The 21,156-nt window shown below is 40.7% G+C and overlaps 1 protein-coding gene across 1 annotated transcript in view; it reads left to right on the forward strand.

Moving 5' to 3' along the window:
* Positions 1-860: 860 nt before the first annotated feature.
* The window catches only part of mfsd2ab (MFSD2 lysolipid transporter A, lysophospholipid b), a 30,515-nt gene continuing 10,219 nt past the window's right edge, over positions 861-21,156 (forward strand). Inside the window, exons 1-6 of the mRNA XM_033975555.2 lie at positions 861-1,074; positions 7,357-7,479; positions 8,753-8,877; positions 19,206-19,329; positions 19,502-19,580; positions 20,941-21,110. Coding sequence (XP_033831446.1) covers positions 988-1,074; positions 7,357-7,479; positions 8,753-8,877; positions 19,206-19,329; positions 19,502-19,580; positions 20,941-21,110 — 708 coding nt within the window. The 5' untranslated portion in view covers positions 861-987. The remainder of the gene's footprint in view (positions 1,075-7,356; positions 7,480-8,752; positions 8,878-19,205; positions 19,330-19,501; positions 19,581-20,940; positions 21,111-21,156) is intronic.

Below are 21,156 nucleotides of genomic sequence, written 5' to 3' on the forward strand. Positions count from 1 at the left end.
AAATATACAAATAAATCTACAAAAATCCAATATTTTTACTTTCACTTGAGCATGTTTTTGTTTCCGTATCTGCACTTTTATTAAACAGAATTGAAATTATTTTTATTATTGCTTGACACCTGCAGAAAAGACTAAACAACGATCATGATTAAAAAAAACAACCCTCGAGTAAAAATATGCAAATAAAATCTACAAAAATCCTATATTTTTACTTTCACTTGAGCATGTTTTTGTTTCCGTATCTATACTTTTACTTAACAGAATTGATTTTTTTTTTATTATTATTATTGTTTGACACCTGCAGAAAACACTGAACAAACTATGATCATGATAAAAATAAACCTTCAAACAAAAATATGCAAATAAAATCTACAAAAATCGTATATTTTTACTTTCCCTGGAGCATGTTTTTGTTTCCGTATCTGTACTTTTACTTAACAGAATTGAAAATTTTTTTTTTTAATTATTATTATTGTTTGACACCTGCAGAAAACACTGAACAAACTATGATCATGATAAAAATAAACCTTCAAACAAAAATATACAAATAAATCTACAAAAAAATCCTATATTTTTACTTTCCCTGGAGCATGTTTTTGTTTCCGTATCTGCACTTTTACTTCACTTAACTTATATCACAGCCAAAGCGCAAACGTTTCTCACTTTATCATTTTGGAGCATTATTTCGCTGCAGTATTTTGATTGGACGCCTTTTATCTGACCACAGCAGCGCGCTCATGTGATGATGATGATGGTGGTGGTGACTGTGCGATGGGCGGGGTCTGTATGGCCTGAACGCACGTTGGAAAAAAGGAGGCGGGCATATCTAAAATTACTACAACCCTTTATGCGTCCACATCTTCTCAGTTTCCAAACAGACAGGAGACAACCACGACTCACTTAGGACATTTAAAACCAGACAGTCTTCTTGTTTTAACTCTTTATTTTTTTTGTTTTATTGCGTCAAGTTCAAGCCTCAGACGTGATATGGCCAAAGGAGAAGGAGGCGAACAATACTCCAACGCGAGTTTGTTGAGTAAACCCACTTCAGATGGCGCGCAGGTGGCTAAAAGGGTACGTACATGTGATTTATTTAACTCTTCATTGATTTTTTTGTGACGTGTGAGGCGAAATGGGCGCGTTTGGTGTCGGTAAACCCGTGCGCAACCGCTGAATGAATGAAGCCGGTATAGTGGCGTTACACAGGCGTGAGTCACGTTGAGTGCGCGCCTGGCTCACGCGTGGCTTTATAGTGAAAGGATCAATGGAGATGCGTTTAATTTGGAGTAGAAGTATATTTTAAAAACGCTTGGAACGCACGAAACGCAGCCAGATTTTCGATTTTAGCTCGTAAACCTGATGCGTAATGGCATATCCACTGTGCCAGATCACGTGTTCCAGGTTAGATTTGCGCGTTTTATGTGTGGAAAATGGAATGAAATCGGACACGTTGGCTCAGAGTGTTGCTGCCTTTAAAATCTGCGAACTGTGGTGCAAAAAAATCAAAATGGGTGGGAGTGTCTGGTGGGGCGTCTGCGCGTTTTTTTTTTTTCAGGCGCAACGCAAAAACTACCACTGTTTTCTATTTAAACGCGTAATGAACGTGTCCAGAAGTGACTCGTGTTTAGTTTATGAGGGAAACTAGTTTTTTTTTTTCATGTTTAACTGCACAAATAGGCGTATTTCCGGCCGGACGCGAATGCAGCAATGAGCAACACCCACAGCGAAAGGCGACGTGTCCAAGCAGCGGAGTAAAAGCCGGTGGATGCACAAAAACCTCCATCTGTTGCGTCTTTATTCGCTTGTTATTATCAACTCGGCGTGGACAGGCTTGAAGCTTCCAAACGTGCGCGCTCGGGGCCGGATCCAGAGAGGTTCATGTGTGTCTGATGCGTCTTATCTGCGCGCAGAGGGGCCGTGACAGACCTGCGGGAGCTCTGATAGTGCAGCCTCTGTCTCCCACATGTGCATATTTGTTCATATTTGCACGAGAACACGCTGGTTTCTCTGCCTAAACACACACATGTGAAATGCATATGTAAATAGAAGCTGTGCAGAGACATTCTCACACATCACATACCTATATGCACCCAGGGCTTATGCAAGTGTGTGTGTGTGTGTGTGTGTGTGTGTGTGTGCAGTCAGCAAGGAGCCCCAGACGCCCTATAGAGAAGTCACAGTGTGTTCTGTCAGTCTCAGAGGTGGAAATGTACATACTGCAGTCAAAGCAATAAACTACTGTACCTAAGCATACATTTTAAGCATTTATATTTGATTTAACCAGATTTTAAAGTGGAAATCTTTGACTTTTACCATATTTTAAAGCAGAATCTGTACTTTCTGCTCCGCTGCATGTATGAACTTGACTGAAAAGTGAAAATATTTTGTATTATTGTTTGAAACCTGCAGAAAAGACGGAGCAAAAATAAACCTTCAATCAAAAATCTACAAATCTACAAAAGAACTATTAAATCCAGCTCAAATCTGCAGCAAAATCATTACAGCTGAAACTTTATAAAACTCAAAATCTGCATGAAATACTTGTACTTTTACTTCAGTATTTCTTTGCTCAAGTATCTCTTTTTTACTTACACTACTGATATACATTTTAGGCATTTATACTTGACTTTAACCAGATTTTAAAGTGAATATCTTTGACTTTTACCATATTTCAGAGCAGTGTCTGTACTTTCTACTCCGCTACATATATGAACTTGACTGAAAAGTGAAAATATTTTGTATTATTGTTTGAAACCTGCAGAAAAGACTGAGCAAAAATAAACCTTCAATCAAAAATCTACAAATCTACAAAAGAACTATTAAATCCAGCTCAAATCTGCAGCAAAATCATTACAATCGAAGCTTTATAAGACTCAGAATTTGCATGAAATACTTTTACGTTTTGCTTTTTGAATGCGTGCTTTAATACTTTAAGTAGTACATTTTCTCCTGTGATACTTGTACTTTTACTTGAGTATTTCTTTGCTCCAGTATCTCTTTTTTTACTTACACAATTGATACACATTTTAGGCATCTGTACTTGACTTTAAGCAGATTTTAAAGTGGAAATCTTTGACTTTTACTACATTTTTGAGCAGTATCTGTACTTCCTGCTCGGCTACATATATGTACTTGACTGAAAAGTGAAAATATGTTGTATTATTGTTTAAAACCTGCAGAAAAGACGGAGCAAAAATAAACCCTCAAACAAATCTACACAAATCTACAAAAGAATGATTAAATTCAGCTCAAATCTGCAGCAAAATCATTACAATCAAAGCTGTATATGACTCAGAATCCGCATGAAGTAGTACTTTAATACTTTCAGTTGTCAGTTTTTTCCTGTAATACTTCCTGTGATACTTCTTCTTACACAACTGATACATTTTAAGCATCTATACTGGACTAAAGCAGATTTTAAAGTGGAAATCTTTCACTTTTACTACATTTTAGAGCAGTATTTGTACTTTCTACTCTGCTACATATATGAAGTTGACTGAAAAGTGAACATATTTCCTGCAAAAAAGACGGAGCAAACTATGAAGATATGACAGGAAGCATGAACAAAGTGTTTGATGTGTGTCCTGATGGAGGATAGGGGGCGGGACTTGATGAGTTTTTCTTCTTCCCGCTTCTTTTTGAGCTTGGGTAAGAACAGTTTTGAGATGTGCTTTAGGTGAACCTGTGCTCGAAATAAAAGATAAAAATAAACCCTCAAACAAAAATGCACAAATTGACCAAAAAAAACCCCAATTAATTCTGTTGTTTCTGTTGCACAAAACCAGCTCAAAACTTTATTAAACCTCAAAAGCTGCATGAAATACTTTTACTTTTTACTTTTTAAACGGATGCGTTAATACAGTCAGTAGTCAGTTTTTTCCTGTGATATTTGTACTTTTACTTAAGTATTTCTTTGCTGCAGTATCTGTTTTCTTAGTGAAGTAACCACAACTTAGTCTACATGTGAAATTTTAAAGTTTTTTTAGCTCAATATTTGCTAATTTATACAGTTTTACAAGCCCGATCTGATCCTAACTTCAACTATAGCTACTACTTGCATAACGTTAACCTCAAACCCACCGCTTAACTTTAATAATTGTTGATTTAATCCTAATAATAATGAAAGTTTTACATAATGAGGATGTGACAAAGTGGGTACACACAGTATTTTCGTCCCCACAATGTCATAAATCAGGCGTAGTGTTAATGGAAACTGCTGCTGCTCAGTGTCAAGTTTATTTGGGAGCTTCACCTTCACCCAGCGCTCCATGGAGACGTGAGGCTTTAATCTAAACCACAGGTAGCTCACGCATCGTAACGGCTGCCATTGTGCGAGTCGTTCATTTGAATAATTGCTGTTTTGTTTGTTGGCGTCTCGTTTCAGCCACAGAGCCGATCTGTCACCTAAACAAAGCGGGGTTGGGGACTGGTTTATGCAGTTAAACGCCTCTGTGATGGTATGTGCATGTGTGGAGTGTATGAAAAGTTCCTGAAGTCGTGATTTATGGCAGAAGTACTTTTTTTTTTTTCATTATTTCTTTTATTTCAGGAAGAACACATATTGTACAGTCACATTTTTTCCAGTTCCAGTCACTTAGAGGTGCTTTTCATAGACGTCCCATCCCATTTTGATATATTAATTGCTAGTTTAGTTTACTATTTTAGTTTGTAATTGGTTTAGTTCGTAATTCTTAACACTTTATGTGGTCTTTGAATGTAAAGTGAATGTTTTTTAAGGTCCTATATTACACAAAAATGACTCTTGTGAGGTTTAAGTGCTGTTTTCTCCTCAAAAACAGACCTGGAGTTGCGTTTTGTCTCATTCATGCATCTTTATTATTTGTCTGTCTACATCTCCAAAGCTCAAAACGCTCAGTTCCACCTTGTGATGTCACGACGTGGTAGTTTTCTCATTAACATCTACCTTTTTTTACCTTTAGTTCAGTACAAATTGGCTATTCCAGGAGCTCAAATGATCCAAACTGTTGTAGAAATGAAGGTGTTCGGAGTTTAAAAACACAGTAGAGCACTTCCTGTATCACCACACGATGACATCACAAGGTGGAAGGGAGCGTTTTCAGTTTGAGAGAAGAAAAACTCGGCGTAAATAAATCTGCAGGTTTGTTTGTGCGTTTAAACATGTGTGAATGAAACAAAAAAAGCACAACTCCAGGTCTGTTTGTGATGAGGAAACGACATTAAACAGCGTAATTTGAGTCGTTTAAACAGTTATTCACATTAATAAAGGAGTCTACAGCGCCCCCTACAGTCCAATTTTTACCTCCGAGCCATGTTAAATCTTTAATTCATTCATAGAGGCAGTAAGTGACGTATTAACTCCAAAAATCGTATTATTACATATATTTTTAATGGATTCCCTGAGCCTCCGCAGACTGAAACACTGTTAATGCACTGATGTATTGATTGGCTGTTAACGAGGGGGGTTCGTTGCATAGTAGCACCGGTCAGAACGGCAGCTGTCCGACCGCAGGGGGAGAGGTCAGCCAAAGCCCACGGCCCGCCTGGCTTTTTGATGAGGATGGCACCACAGCGTTGTCATGCCCTGGCTCCAGTCAAAAGCATTTTAACCACGAAGAGGATTTTTACGACACCGAAGAGCGTTTCACCAGAGTTTCACAATGAGGCTTGATAATTACTACATCGACTTTATTCCTGGCTCTGTAAATGCCGTGTAAACCTTCGCGTGGGGGCGTTTTGGGTCATTTTATGTTGTGTTAGGCTTAGACGATGAGATTTGAGTTGTGGATAATGATTAACTTAATGCACCGGTGGAGCTGGAGGAAGTGTTTGGGGTGAGGGAAGTCTGGGATTCCTGTAAAAGAGGAAGAAAATGGACAGATTATAGACACTAGAACTGACTACTTTTGTGTTTCGTTGTACTTTTTATGCATCTGGACACGTTTTGTTTAATATAAGTCACTTCGAAAAGGGTTTATGGTCATTTTGCTGCTTTGAGGTTATTGTAAACGTGGTGTAAAGTCATTTTAATATTCTCGTTTATCATATTTACGTTCTCGTCTTGGCTTTAATCTGGCTGCTGGTTTGAAAAGCGTGATGTGGAAGATTAGACGGGGTTAAATAGAGCGAGTTATTTTCAATGCGTTCGGGTTATGGTTAGGCTTAGTTTAACTCCAGGACACTTTTTACACACAGTTAAACGAAGCAAAGAGAAGAGCGCTGTTGACCGCGATGAAATGAGCTCTAATTACAAGCCTCAGTCGTTGCAAAAAAAACCCAAAAAACGATCTGAGGCCACGGCAGAAAGATCAGCAGAAAAAAAAAGTTGAATACTGTGTCTATTGTGTGTGTTTGAAGGTCAAAAGCAGAGACTGTGCATATAAATGGACAAAGCTAACACGCTAGCTGCTGCTTTGCAAATAGGAAGTGAGCGTGGGCGCGGTTCCGGCTTCATCGACTCTGGCTCCAATTCACTTTCTATTGAAAAACTGTGCCTCTGTCTGTACCTGCTGCTGTCAGACTCGTCATTTTGGTCTTAAATGTTCGTGTTAACTCGCTCTACATGATCCTGGGGTTTTTTATTTAGTTATTTTTGAACATTAATCTCCCAGGACCCGAGCTCCTACATGGCTTTATTAATTTCTCTTTGTTATTTGGGCTGATTGGACCTGATGAGTGTAATAAGTAAACTGAGAGAAATTATGTCCACATATGAGGACATTCGTTCTACGTTTGAATCCTTTTGATAATAAATAGTTTTTGCTAATCATTACTCAACATTTGTCTAGAGTAAAAACAAAATGAGAAATAACAGTTGTGCTTCTTGGAACAATGTGGCTCATTTGACAGGAGCAGGAACACATATCCCTTTATAAAAAAAAAATAAAAATAATAATAATAAAAAATTCTAAACATTCTAAACTCTTAAATATTCTAAATTGAACATTTTTGCACTCTTGCTTCTTCTTCTAAAATTTGCAATGTAGCCTAAACAACCCAAAATGTGTTGGTCGTAGGAGGTTAACAACAGACAAATCAGGCGCCTTCTTTCCCCGAGGTTGCTCCTGTTAGCGTTAGCAACAGGTTTGATTGACAGCGTTGCTAGGCACCCACTCCCTGCTAAACCAGTGATGCGAGCGTACAGGGGCGTTACCTTCAAAAACCTTGCTCCGGATTGGCTCTTTGGTTGCTATGATACTCGCTGTCGTATTTCCAAACACGAAAGTCTGCTTTAAATTAGGCGCTGTAACTGCTAGCCTCGATTAGCTTCATTTGACTGGATGTGAACGCCGTGGGTGACGTCGCACTCACTCAGTCCACTTCTTTACCAGGTCTATGATCAAAACTAACCTTCTCTTTTTCTTTCCTCTCCTCCAGCACAACAGGAACAAGCTCTCCATCTGCAACAAGTTGTGCTATGCCGTCGGCGGCGCGCCCTACCAGATCACAGGATGCGCTCTGGGCTTCTTCCTGCAGATCTATCTCCTGGACGTGGCTCAGGTGAGATCGCACACCTGTCTGCACATTCGCTCACAGTCACTCACCGTCTAATTATAGGGCGCTCTACCCCGAACATGGGCATCGGCACGGGCTTGTTCTGCATCACTATTTCAGTCTTTTGCTCTATCACTGTGCTCCCTCGTGTATCGGTGCTTTGTGATAATGTCATACGGCCAGATGGGGGGGCGCAAAGCCATATTTCCCTATTGATTACATTGTATTTTGCCATGAAACATCCAAAAGGTCAAATCTAGACCGAAGAACTCACTGTATTACAACAAAAATCTGTTTTTTAACCACTTTATCTGTTTAAAAGGGCTCATTTTACACTGTTTTCTGATCTGTTCTAATGTTTCCTCGTCAAAAACAGACCTGGAGTTGTGTTTTTGTTTCATTCACACATGTTTAACAAACGGAAAACGCTCTGTTCCACCTTGTGATGTCATCATGTGGCGATACAGGAAGTGCTCCACTGTGTTTGTCAACTCTATGCACCTTCGCTTGAATCATTTGGATCATTTCAGCTCTGGAGTTGCCAATTTCTACAAGATAAAAGATAGCTGTTAGCTTGGAAACTACCACTTCATGACATCACAAGGTGGAACAGAGTGTTTTGAGCTTCAGACTAATAATAAAAGGTGTGTGAATGAAATAAAACACAACTCCAGGTCTGTTTTTGAGGAGGAAACGGCATTAGAACATGATTTTAAGCCCACGAAAGTCAATTTTGCATAATATAGAACCTTTAAATATTCGTAAAACATGTCGTGATGTCATCTGAAACCCACCAATCAGAGCACGGCGCGCATAAAGACCACCCGTACACTACCCCAAAAAGAGGTCAAAACAAAGTGTAAACTTGGCTACTGCACCAGGCCGTTTCTCAGTAGGAGGAGTTCACTTTAATTGGATTTGACATTAAGCCCATGGTCATGACTGCGAAAAGTTTGTAAGTCGCGAGCTTCCGAGGGCTCGGCTTTGTCCAGTTTCTTTTGATTCTTGATTAAGTCGCTATAAACTGACACAGCATGGCGCCGATTCTACAGTCCGAGGCTTTCAGCGGCCCTGGCATCCGTTCAGGCGTGTCTCCTTCACACAAAACACGGAGAAACGAGGGCGGGAGTGGCCAAGGTCCTTTTTATCAGACTGCCAGATGATGAAAGCTGATTACTGTAAACATTAGTGCAATCTTTTATTTGACTTTTATGTGGGAGTGGTGTTTTGTGTTTGGCAAATTCACCTGGTAATATCTTTGTCTTTTCGTTTTTTAAAGTTGGACCCCTTCTACGCATCGATCATTCTATTTGTGGGAAGAGCTTGGGACGCAGTAACTGACCCCACCGTGGGCTTTCTGGTCTCTCGAAGCCCCTGGACTCGTTTTGGACGCATGCTGCCCTGGTAAGTCACTGCCGTTTAATAAAGAAATAGTCCCACACTTGGCTTTATCCGTCATGAAATACACGTACGTTTCCCCCTGTCACTTTCCCCGCAAACCTGCTCAGCTGTCGTGACTCATCGAGATACGAGCGTTCAGAGCCAGACAGGCGACATGTGTCAGTGCTCGGGGGCGGGGCCTTGAGGTGACATCACTGCAGGTTCACTCGGGGTCAGTGTGGTGTCATCCTCACGCCGTAATGCCGTTAACCGTTCAGCTTCTGCGCACCAACGTCTGCATCTTAAAACAAGACTGGTTTCCCCGCTGTACTCAATACAAACTACTTCAGGATACGTTTATTGGTTTCAAATGAGCAAATACAATTGAAAACTGATAGAACAAGGAGTAAAAATGCAAAAATAATAATACAAATAAAGAAAAAGAACAAAGCGTAAAACAAAACGCACCCACCCTAGAATATTTACACCAGGTGCTGTATTTATTCACATACAACTACGCTGCAGCCTGTACTTTTTAAAGAGCTGGGTACAACTGTAGGAAACGACTCCGTGTCTTCTCAAATATTGGTATTTTGTTTGAATGAATATCCAGTTTTTTCTAGCTTTAGACAGGACATGACCAGGCCTTCAATTGATCATAATCAGTATTTTTTACGGCAAATTTGAGTAATCCTCCAATATAACCTAAATAAGACCACATTGCATTGTCATACAGACCTAATATTAATATTTCAAGCCTTATTTAAAGTATGAAGTCAAAACTATGTTAATTGCAGAGTTTTTTGTGCCCCTGCTGTAACCACTGTGAGTGTGAAGGATTATTTATTTATTTATTTATTTATTTATTTATTTGAAGGACAGTGTGCAGATACATTAAAAAGATGGCTGCACCAGATTTAGCAAAATGCTAATTTCCATCTGTAGTCCTATATATATAAAAAGTGCAATACAAAAGACAATATACAAGTGTGCAAAGTTTTCAATACATAGTGCAAACTACAAGTTATTAAAGTGCGAGACATATGCAACAAATATCAAAATAAATACAGTATAGTCGCTATCAGATGATACCCACGAGGGCAGCATCTGATAGCTCTGTACCTTATTGGTATTATAAATATAAACAAGACAGGATGTGAGGGTTAACGTCCTTCCATCTGAATAAAATAGCTCGGCGTGACATAAGTAACGCAAAAGCCAAAACTTTATTGTGGCACTAAAATGTACATGATCCTCAAATACCAAAAGGGGCCAATACAGGGTTTGTCCCAGATATTCAATATTAGGGTGGAACCACAGTGTTAGAAAAGTTCCTCCAATAGATTTGCTGGTGTGACCATGACCAAAACATGTGGCCAAATAGTCAGGCCACATCGAATCCACAATGGGCAAACTTCAGGGTCCACGGAGAACAGCCTGGCCCTGGAAATATACGCGCTTTATGTACAACTTTGGAGAGCAGAGGATCAGGCATCGTCGCACAAACCACTTTCAAGCCAGGAGAAGTGTCATCGCCTCTTCCTTACAGCGTAACCTTTGGCGGGGCACTGGTAAATATAACTTGAACTGGCATGCAGACTTGGCAACGTCCTCTGCTTCTTTCAGAGTTCTGCGACGTTTAACTCTCACGTTTGAGCTTTTAAAACGTCGGATAACTTTCGCCGCGTCGCCTTTTGCGCTTGTGACAGTAGAAAAAGGCGTGGGTTTGGGATGTGCCGGGGTCGTTTTCACACTGAAGGGACTGACCCTGTTTTGAAATGGCGTTCCCTCCCCCACACTTCTCCCAGCTCAGTGTGTGGTTTGATGTTCTATTCATTCTATACATTTTCGTAGTTGGTGTGTGGCTGTGACTTTCCCTATTCATATATCGACTTCTCGTTCAATAAGTGACAGATGGAACAATGTTTTTTTTTATGTCAGAAAAAGTGTGTGTACTTTTTCTTTGCAGGACTAGGAGATTTTTGGTAATTTTCTGGCTATATGAGAAGATTTGAGCCTTAGAAAGTTGAATTAGTAACTTCTACGACCCATTACAGACGCAAACTAAGCACTTGTTTAGTGTTTGTTTTCTTTCTGCAGTTTTATTGATTGCACCTCACGTTTTTTTAATGATATTTTAGATTTAAAATGGCTTTTGTGGGTTAAATCTGCTCTTGGGTTTTGTATCAGCGTCACAACACTACCGTTTATTGTCTAAAAGCAATTCAAAGTTTGCTTTTGTGTTCGTAATCTCGGCCGAGGATCTGATCTTCATGGGTGATTTGAGGTGTCCCGTTTCGATTCGCCAAATCTCTTGTCACATGATCTAACCGCCGCACCACTGTCATTCGCTGGAATCTTGTAAATCTACTTGAGACGAACCAGCTGAGATGTCACTGTTGATTTCAGAGTAACTCAAAGCAAAACGTGCCGTAGCCCCAGGTGAATGTCCCTGGCTCCGACTGCCTTTTGTAATTAGCACCGCAGGGAGCTAACGCAGGTCGCCGACTGCTAATGCTTATTTAAATCTGTAATTTTAAATGTGAAATCCCTAAAGAAAGGAACTGTAAGGCCCCTGTTGGGTTCTCAGTCTTAATATGCCCTCAGGTCCACGTGGAAAGATGTTTTTTTTTTATTAAATTAGCAAAAGAAACAGTTAAAATCTGCCAACTGGACAAAAAAGCTGACATTTTAAATTTTTTTCTTTTACTGCGGATCGACCAAGGGGTTGCAGAGACATTTTTTTTAAATTAAATTAGAGAAAAATGCTTGACAAAGACGTTTTCTTGGCGTCCATCTTGATTCAAATAGTGGCAGGTGTGGCTCATGCGTGAAAATGTGCACAACAAAAGTCTGCGTTAAGCTTTCAGCGCAAGGGCGTTGGTTAGAAAACTCCTCCAAATCTTTAACTTAATCCAGGGTTCTGATGCTGCAAACAAAACTAGGTCACAGTTTTGCTTTAAATCTACATGTGTCCGAGCTCGACGGAGGGTGGAGAGTGTTTGTGCGTTTCCGGGACAATGGTGCGAAGAATGTCAGGCATGTTTGTTCACATTCACGCCGGTCGAGACGTAAAGATTTGAAGGCGAGTGTGTGCCGTGGGAGCTAGAGAAGCCGCTCCGTCTTAAACGTCTGTGCGGAGGGAGCGGGGGGAGGGATCTGCGAGTCGTGATTTGTCCAGCCCGCAACACACCACCGGGGAGAGCCAATGGGACGCCGGCTCGCAGTTATGAACACTCGAGTGGGCGGGTGAGGAATCCACAGAGGGGTTACTCCAGTTCAAGTTGTGTGAAGCGGCAGAATGACACTGTGGCTGCAGAATGTGTGGAGATTCTGCTTTTGATAGTTTAGTTTTGAGTAAAAAAAAAACAAACTGAGCTAAAATGTTTTAACTTTAATCCCAGAGCAGGGCCACACCTTTTTAAGTTTTTATTGCTTCATTCCAGGAAGCCAAAGCTCTCACATCAACCGCAACCTCTAATTACCCAGAAGCCCTATTTATACAAGCGCATCCCGACCGGCGCCCTCGATGCTAACGCCTGCTAGCTCACGCTTTGTCACCGCCGGTTCGTTCCACGTCAGGTCTCACGTGACGCCGGATCACGTCAGGTCTCGCGCCGCCGTCCCTCGCTCCTCATTTGTTCCTACTTGTCGTTATCGCTAGCGCTGCTCTCGCTAATCGTGCTCACGTCGTCTCTCGTCGTCCTATCTGTGTGACTCTCATCCCTTCATCCCTCAACCTCCCTCTTCTTGTCTTACCCTCATCCCTCCTCCCTCATTTGACCCTCTTCCCTTCATCCCTCACTCTCCCTCACCCCTCTTCCCTCAGCCGTCATTTGACCCTCATCTCCCCATTCTTCACTCAATCTTCATCTTTCACCCTCCCTCTATCTTTCCTTCATCCCTCATCCTATCATCCCTTATTTGATCCTCATCCCTTCATCTCTCACCCTCCCTCTTCCCGTCATTCCTCACTCAACCCTTTCCCTTCATCCCACCGTCCCTCACCCCTCATTTGACCGTCCTCCCTTCATCCCTCACCCTCCCTCTTCCCTTCTGCCCTCATCCCTTCATTCTTTATTCAACCCTGATCCCTTCATCCCTCACTCTCCCTCACCCCTCTTCCCTCAGCCCTCATTTGACCCTCATCCTTCCTTTCCTCACTTAACCCTCATCCCTTCATCCTCCCTTTGTCTTCCCTTCATCCCTCATCCCCCTTCCCTCATTTGACACTCATCCCTTCATTTCTCACCCTCTCTCTTCCCTCATCCCTTCATTTCTTATTCAACCCCCTCCCTTCATCCCACCATTCCTCACCCCTCATTTGACTCTTTCCTTCATCCCTCACCCTCCCTCCCTCATTTGATCCTCATTTCTTCATCCTTTACCCTCCCTCTTCCCTTCATCCCTCATTGAACCCTCATTCCTCCATTCCTCATTCAACCCTCATCCCTTCATCCCTCATCCCACCGTCCCTCATTGGACCCTCATCTCTTCATCCCTCCATTCCTCACCCCTCATTTGACCTCCCTTACCCTTAATTGGACCCTCCCCCCTGTCATCCTTTACCCTCCCTCTTCCCTTCACCCCTCATTCGACCCTCATCCCTTCATCATTTGTGGAAACCCTTAAACAAAAGTCCGTATAACAGGACAGAATTTATAAAACCTATAATATGATCACTGGGCTGTCAGAACATAATCTAATTCTTTTGGCAAGAAAATGATCAAAAAACAGACACGTTCGTCCTTTTATTAAACCAGAAGAACAGTTAAAAATTCCCAAAAGTGAAATGGACAATTTAGAAAAAGCAATGAGTGAAATAAATTGGGATGAGAACTTATCACATGACCATTTAGACGAAAACTGTAAAGTATTTACTAATGTAATTCAAGAGACAATGCATGCATTTCAGAGAAAAATGAAAGTTAGACCCCAGAAAAAACATCTTCCTTGGTTAAACGAAGGAATTTGGGCACTAATGAAACGGCGCGATTGTGCACTTAAGACATTCATGAAAACCAAATTAACTATAGATAGACACATTTTTGCTTCACTTAGAAATAAAGTTACCGCTGAAATCAGATATGCCAAGACAAATTTCTTTATTAACGCTATAAAAAATGGCAAATGTAATATAAAAGAAGTATGGACACACATAAGGAAACTCACTGGACATTTCACATCAAATAACATCAGTGAAATAAAAGTAAACAACGAACGTCCATCAATAATGGCAAATGCTTTCAATACATATTTCCTGAACTCTGTTAAGAACCTGACACCAGAGGGACCTCCTTGTGCAGAGAGCATTTGAACTGAACCCCGTGTCACATGTACAGATCGAAAGAATAATCGGTGGCCTAAAAAATTCAAAAGCCAATGATGCATTTGGACTGAGCGCAACGTTTATTAAAACTCATAAACACTCTCTCGTATCACCCATTACCCGTATTATAAATGAATCAATAAATTCAAGTACTTTCCCAGATTTTTGGAAGATATCAGCCATCACACCTATCACACCCTGTCCACATAATCACTAACTTGAATGGATTTTAGTGGTAATGCTGTGTTTTTTATTCTACATGTACTGTATATAGAATTTCAAATGCAGTTTCTCATGAATGTATAATGTTTATCTTATTAAGGTGTAGGCTGTGATTATAGGTAGATGTGGTGTACGAGTGGACTGTATTGTGAATGTATGGACTGTAAGTTTGTGCGAGATCTAGGGATGTGAGGCCAGTGGTCTATGGATGAGTTTTACGATATGAAAGAGGGTTTGTTTTTTGTACTTATTGTTTTTATAAGCTGTGGTGTGGCTGGGTTTTTTTCTTTTTTCTAGCAAGGGACAAAGGATGAAAATTAGCACTGGCTATAATCCTGCATATTTACAGGTGTGGGACTTAATATGCATTGTCCCTTCATTAAATAATAAAACAAACAAATAAACTCAGTCATCCATTGTGTATTCACCTGAAACTGATACATTTGTTTATTCCACTAAATGCAAAACCACGGCGAGCGTTTATGTCTCTATCTGCCAACACAAACCACATGAAGGACTTTTGCATATTCCTGATAACCTGAAGAACAAGTGTCGTTGTCTGTGCAGCTCCGACTGCCGCGGGCGTCGCTGAACTCTCCTGGATATGAGCCGCACTTACATCTTACTCATCAGATGTTTTTTTTAGACGGGTTAAATTTGAGTCCCCTGGGTCATCGGCACATTATATCTCTGAGTCACCGCTGACGGAGCTGACCTACTGTACCCGGAACGAGGGGAGTTTTCATTAACCGGGCAGTTCTGACATTGATATTGATTCCGTTTGTGCCAATATTAAGCGATATTAACAGATACGAGTGTAAACGTGGAAAATGACGCTTATCATCCTTGAAAAACACTTGACTTATTTCACAAGAGATCCATTTGTGTTATGTAACTGTTATTTTTTTCCTTCAAATGGCTACGGAACAGTTTTGGATGAATAAAAGTTCAAATATTATGAGACTTTCCAGGCCAAAATCAGCCTGTAAAAGTCTGATTATGTCCAGTTAAAGGCCCAACCAGGAGATCGTCGGAACCGCAATAGTGAAATAAAAACAGAAGGATCATGTTAATACGAACATTTAAATCTGAAATGACGAGTCTGACAGCAGCAGGTACAGAGAGAGGAGATGCAGATTTTCAATATAAAGTGAATTGGAGCCAGAACCGTACCCATGTTAGCTATGTCCATTTATATAAACAGTCTGCGGTATCGGTGCATCTGTAAATTTCATCTTTTTCTACTTTAAAGGCACTTTCCCGCTCTCATATTTTTTATATATATATATTTTTTTATTGTTGACTTTATTTATACAGCACATTTACCAAAGTGCTTCACATAAAACTTGAATTGACAATGGAGAAGAGAAAGACTCATAAAACATATTGTGAAAGACTCTGCAGTCCTGCGACACAATAGGTCCCTTAAATTATATAAATGTCCGTCTAGATCAAATGTTTTATTTTAAGTTGGGTCTGGAGTGACATTAATCATCTCTCATCTCTGTATAGGCCTGTCATGATGATCACTATATCAACTTAACTGTAGAAGTTTGAAATATTTCTTGCAGTCCCTGTTTTTTTTTTTTTTGTTATTTTTACGATATTGTACATTTAGAATAAGTTTTAGCATTATTATTTTTATTTTTATTTTATTCTTATCTTAATTTAATTTGTATTATTTATTTTATTCAAGGTTTTATTTTAATTTATTTATATTTAATTTTTTTATTTTATTTGTATTGATTTTTTTCTCCTCTTTCTTTGTTTCTTTGGGTTTTTTTGTGTTATTTTTACGATATTGTACATTTAGAATACGTTTTATCATTATTATTTTATTTATTTTTATATAAGGTTTTATTTAAATATTTTAATTTTAATTTTTTTATTGTATTTTATTTGTATACATTTTTTTTTTCTTTTTCTCCTCTTTCTTCCCATCTAAATTCTCTATAACTTCCTTTCTCACTTACAAATTACTAGTACTAGCACTCTCCTCGGCCGCCACCACCTTACCCCCGCCAAAACTACGGAAATGCCACACACACACACACCCCCTCACACACACATCATTTTAAATATCCGTTATGTTCACAAACCATGTCATGTCTTGGTTTGTCTTGTATATCTTACCACCACTTGTCACTTTTGTATTTGTATGATCACTGTTTGTATTTCTTGCATGAAACAGACCCACACGTTGGCGGTGCAATTCCAGCTCCCACAGACCAATCCCGTTGTCGTGTCCTTGGGCAAGACACTTAACCCCCTTCGTCCCCAGTGTCTGCGCACACCGGTGTATAAACGCGTGCGTGTGTGAGCTGTTCCTTGACGTAAATAGCTCTTTGAAGGTGGAAAAGTGCTATATAAAACGTGACTATTTACCATTTTGACCATAATTTCGCTTTTTGGTTTAGTTTCAATATTATCGTTTATCGTCTATATTTACTTCAGCTGGGTTAAAGTTGGGTGTGGAGTGACTTTACGCTGTTCTCTGTACACTCCCGTCTCTATAATCACTATATATTGACCCTTCAGCGCAAGAAAACTGGAACAATATAATCAAAAAGTATATTACATAGTTCCATCCGTGACTCAGATCCTTCCTGGTGTTTGACCTGCTTTTCCCCCGTGCACGTTTATAATCTGGAACACAGGACACCGAATCACGAGCCACATCCTGCCTTCCACTCAGGCGTGGTCACTCCGAAGGCTCCGATTGGCCGAGGGGAGTCTCACCATCGGAGGAAGCGGACATGGTATGAGGAAGTGACCAGACGCTTCCCCCCCCTGAGGGTTTTTTTTGAGAAATTACCCCACCGCAGAATGACCTCATCTGTTATGCGGCGCGTTTAAAAAATGTGTGTGGAGCGGAGTGACGCGTGGGAAGGGAGTGTTGAGGTCGTTGACATAGGATTGTACAAGGCTTTTATTCAAATAATGATAATCTGTCATGATAACGCGTGTATATATAGAGAAATATTGCAATAAACGCTAATAAAGTTGTAGGAGCGGAGACGTTTGGCTGCTCATCCAAGCCGCGGCTTGGATGAGCAGCCAAACGTCTTCGCTCCTACAACGTTTGGTCCAGTTGACGACAAAATCAGACCTGAACGACTGAGCGATTTCAAGATAAACCTGTTTTAAATCATCAAAAACCCTAAAGCGTATATGTCAAAGTCAGGCCCAGGGGCGAAATCTGGCCCGCGGTGTAATTATATTTGGCCGGTGAGATGGTGTCAAACGTGCTTTAGAGCTGGCCCGCTACAATACTACAAATCCCAGAATGCTTTGCCTAGTACGCTGGTGCACAGTCGAGACTAATGCACAAAATAAATCAGAGTGTAGCAAATTGAGCTTGAATATGTTTTCTATTTTGGACTTTTTCTACTCCTAGGTAAGTTTCAGTGAATGAAATTATTCTTTTTTTTTTTGGCTTGTGAAAAATAATAAAATAATTACATTAAAAAGGAATTTAAAAGGCTATTTTAGTCATTTAAATAATAAATGAATACTACCGATGTGTCTTTTATTTCAAATTTAATTCCTCATTTGTTTGTAATATCAAGCTTGAGTTGTTCCAGATTTTGTGTTTAAGCAAAACTAAAGTTTGTTTCCGTATGAAAAAGTTAAACATTACACATCAGGCGCACTCCTTTTTAAAAAAATAAATATTGAGTTTGGCCCAGTGTGAATTTGTCTCGGTATTTAATTTTGGCCCAGTGTAAATTTGTTTTGGTTTTTAATTTTGGCCCAGTGTAAATTTGTTTTGGTTTTTAATTTTGGCCCAGTGTAAATTTGAGTTTGACACTTCTGGCCTAAGGTGCAACAAATAAAAAGCAGATTGAACCAATAATCACCCACAGAAGAAGTTGATTCTACCCTCTACAGCTCAAAACTCGCCTTCTTACATAAAAATACTCAAAAATACTCAAAATTCTTTCACCTTTTACAAAGACATATTTCGTCCTGGCATTACCAAAGCCTAAAAAATATTTAAAAGGAATCACATGTGTTTGAAATATATTGTATAACTTTGATTTCTAAATGATTCCTCATCACAAACAAACCTGGAGTTGTTGTTTTTTTACATTCACTGCAGATTTAGGCTGAGTTCTTCTCTCAAATTGACTCTCAAACGCTCCGTTCCACCTTGTGATGTCATCATGTGGCAATACAGGAAGTGCTCCGCTGTGTTTTTAAACTCCACACACCTTCATGTCTAGAATCATTTGGATCATTTCAGCTCTGGAATTGCCAAATCTACTACTGAACGAAAGGTAAAAGGAGCTGTTAACTTGAAAACTACCACTTTATGACATCACAAGGTGGAACAGAGTGTTTTGAGGTTTGGAGATGTTACAGACTGATAATAAAGAGTTACTCATGTGTGAATGAAACAAAACACAACTCCAGATCTGTTTTTGATGAGCCAACAGCTTTATAACACGGCTTAACGCTCACGAGAGTCAGTTTTGTGTCATTTAATACGTAAAATTCACATTAAAACTCAAAAATCTCACTGTTTAAAATATGAAAAACCAATAAACGCACGTCCACACCCTGAACACTCTGCTCTAGCCGATCCACGTTTTAACTTGGCAACAACAAACCGCTGAAGTCCCGCAGATTGTCCGAGGATAAATCAACCCCAGCCGCATTAATCAGTGTGTGTTTCCCCCTTATGTAACAGCAGCCCCTCTTTGTAACGTCTGTTTACGACTTCACGCTCCGCCGCTCTCACGTTTTCTTTCCTCCTCGCTCATGTTTTGGTTCTGTTCTTTCTCCCCTTCGCCTCCAGGATCGTGCTGTCCACCCCTCTGGCCGTCCTCGCCTACTTCCTCATCTGGTACGTGCCCCCCTTTGAGAACGGAAAAGTCGTCTGGTACCTCTTCTTCTACTGCCTTTTCCAGACTCTCCAAACAGTGAGTGTGACAAAACCATCATTTTTTACTTCCTGGTTTAGCTCCGATATTACCGTTTATCGTCTATATTTACTCCCGCAACTTCAAAACGTGTTATCGTCTTACTTGCACATTGTTTTACACTGAAACATGGCGCAAATTGAGTTCAAATGTCTTTCTGTTCTGTTCGCAGTGTTTCCATGTGCCATACTCCGCCCTCACGATGTTCATCAGCTCCGAGCAAAAGGAAAGAGACTCCGCTACGGCGTACAGTGAGTGTGCAGTGTTTACAAACTGTTTAAATCTGTTTAAATCTCTACAATCCAAGACTTATATGACACAACGCTATGTAAACGCTGCAGAAGGGTTGCTATGACGAGATAAAGACACAAAAAAAGAGTCTGTGGTGACGTTCTGGTCGCCCCTATAAGTCACCCCCGGAGTATAAATCGCCCCTATAAGTCGCCCCCGGAGTATAAGTCGCCCCTATAAGTCGCCCCCGGAGTATAATTCGCCCCCGGAGTATAAGTCGCCCCTATAAGTTGCCCCCGGAGTATAAGTCGCCCCTATAAATTGCCCCCGGAGTATAAGTCGCCCCTATAAGTCGCCCCCGGAGTATAAGTCTCCCCTATAAGTCGCCCCCGGAGTATAAGTCGCCCCCGGAGAATAAGTCGCCCCTATAAGTCGCCCCCGGAGTATAAGTCGCCCCTATAAGTCGCCCCTATAAGTCGCCCCTATAAGTCGCCCCTATAAGTCGCCCCTATAAGTCTCCCCCGGAGTATAAGTCGCCCCCGGAGTATAAGTCGCACCAGCACCAAAAAATGCATAATAATGAAGAAAAAACATATATTTCACATATAAGTCGCACCCCCGGACAAACTATGAAAAAAAGTGCGACTTACTGTCCGGAAAATATGGTAGTCGTTCACATTATGGTTAGACAGGAGTCGCATTTTTGTTATAATGTGAACTGAATGAAGTTGTTGAAGTGACCCGTGTGCACACAACAGAACCCGACAGAATATGACGGAACCCGACAGAATATGACGGAACCTGACAGAACCCGACAGAACCCGACAGAACACAACGTTACACACGGCGCGTTGTGTTTGCAGATGTAAACAGGTCGTCTCAGTCCTGAAGCATTTGTGTATTTCAAGTTTTTTGAACAATTTTCAACTTTTTTTACTTAATAATCAAATGATTTTGCCTCGCTTATCAAGAAGGAATTTGGTTTTGGCCGTCCGTGGGGCTCTTTTTGGCGTTTCCGTTTGGAGGAGCTGTTTGAATAACTTTGGGATGAGTCGAAGAATATTTGGCTACATGCACCGATGGCCTTTCACTGACTCTTACACGGCAAAACGCTATTTTAAAATCGTCTCTGAATGGCGTGTAAGTCACATCCGAGACATCTGATATCCGAGACATATCAGATTCCTGACCACATACGAGTGAGGCCTGGGTCGGATTTGAAAAAACGGGAATTGAGCTGTTCACACCGACAGGAAAAATCAGATATCGGTCACGTATGGGTAAAAAAATCTGACGTTTATGACTTTTTCTACTCAAATACTTCTATTCCAAAGTGGCTTTTGCAAAATATGTAAAGTTCCTGATGTTGTCCTCGTTCAGGGATGACGGTGGAGGTCTTGGGCACCGTCCTCGGAACAGCCATCCAGGGTCAGATTGTGGGAATGGCCAACGCCCCCTGCCTCCCGGGACCCAATGACGTCTTGGCCAACGTCAGCAACGTCTCCCTCATGGTCAACTCGTCAGAACCGGCCATCTCCATAGAGCACACGGTACGAGCGCACAAAAAGACTCGCCTGGGAGTGTTTGGTCAGTGAA

The sequence above is a fragment of the Periophthalmus magnuspinnatus genome, chromosome 11 (assembly GCF_009829125.3).
Source record: "Periophthalmus magnuspinnatus isolate fPerMag1 chromosome 11, fPerMag1.2.pri, whole genome shotgun sequence".
NCBI lineage: Eukaryota > Metazoa > Chordata > Actinopteri > Gobiiformes > Gobiidae > Periophthalmus > Periophthalmus magnuspinnatus.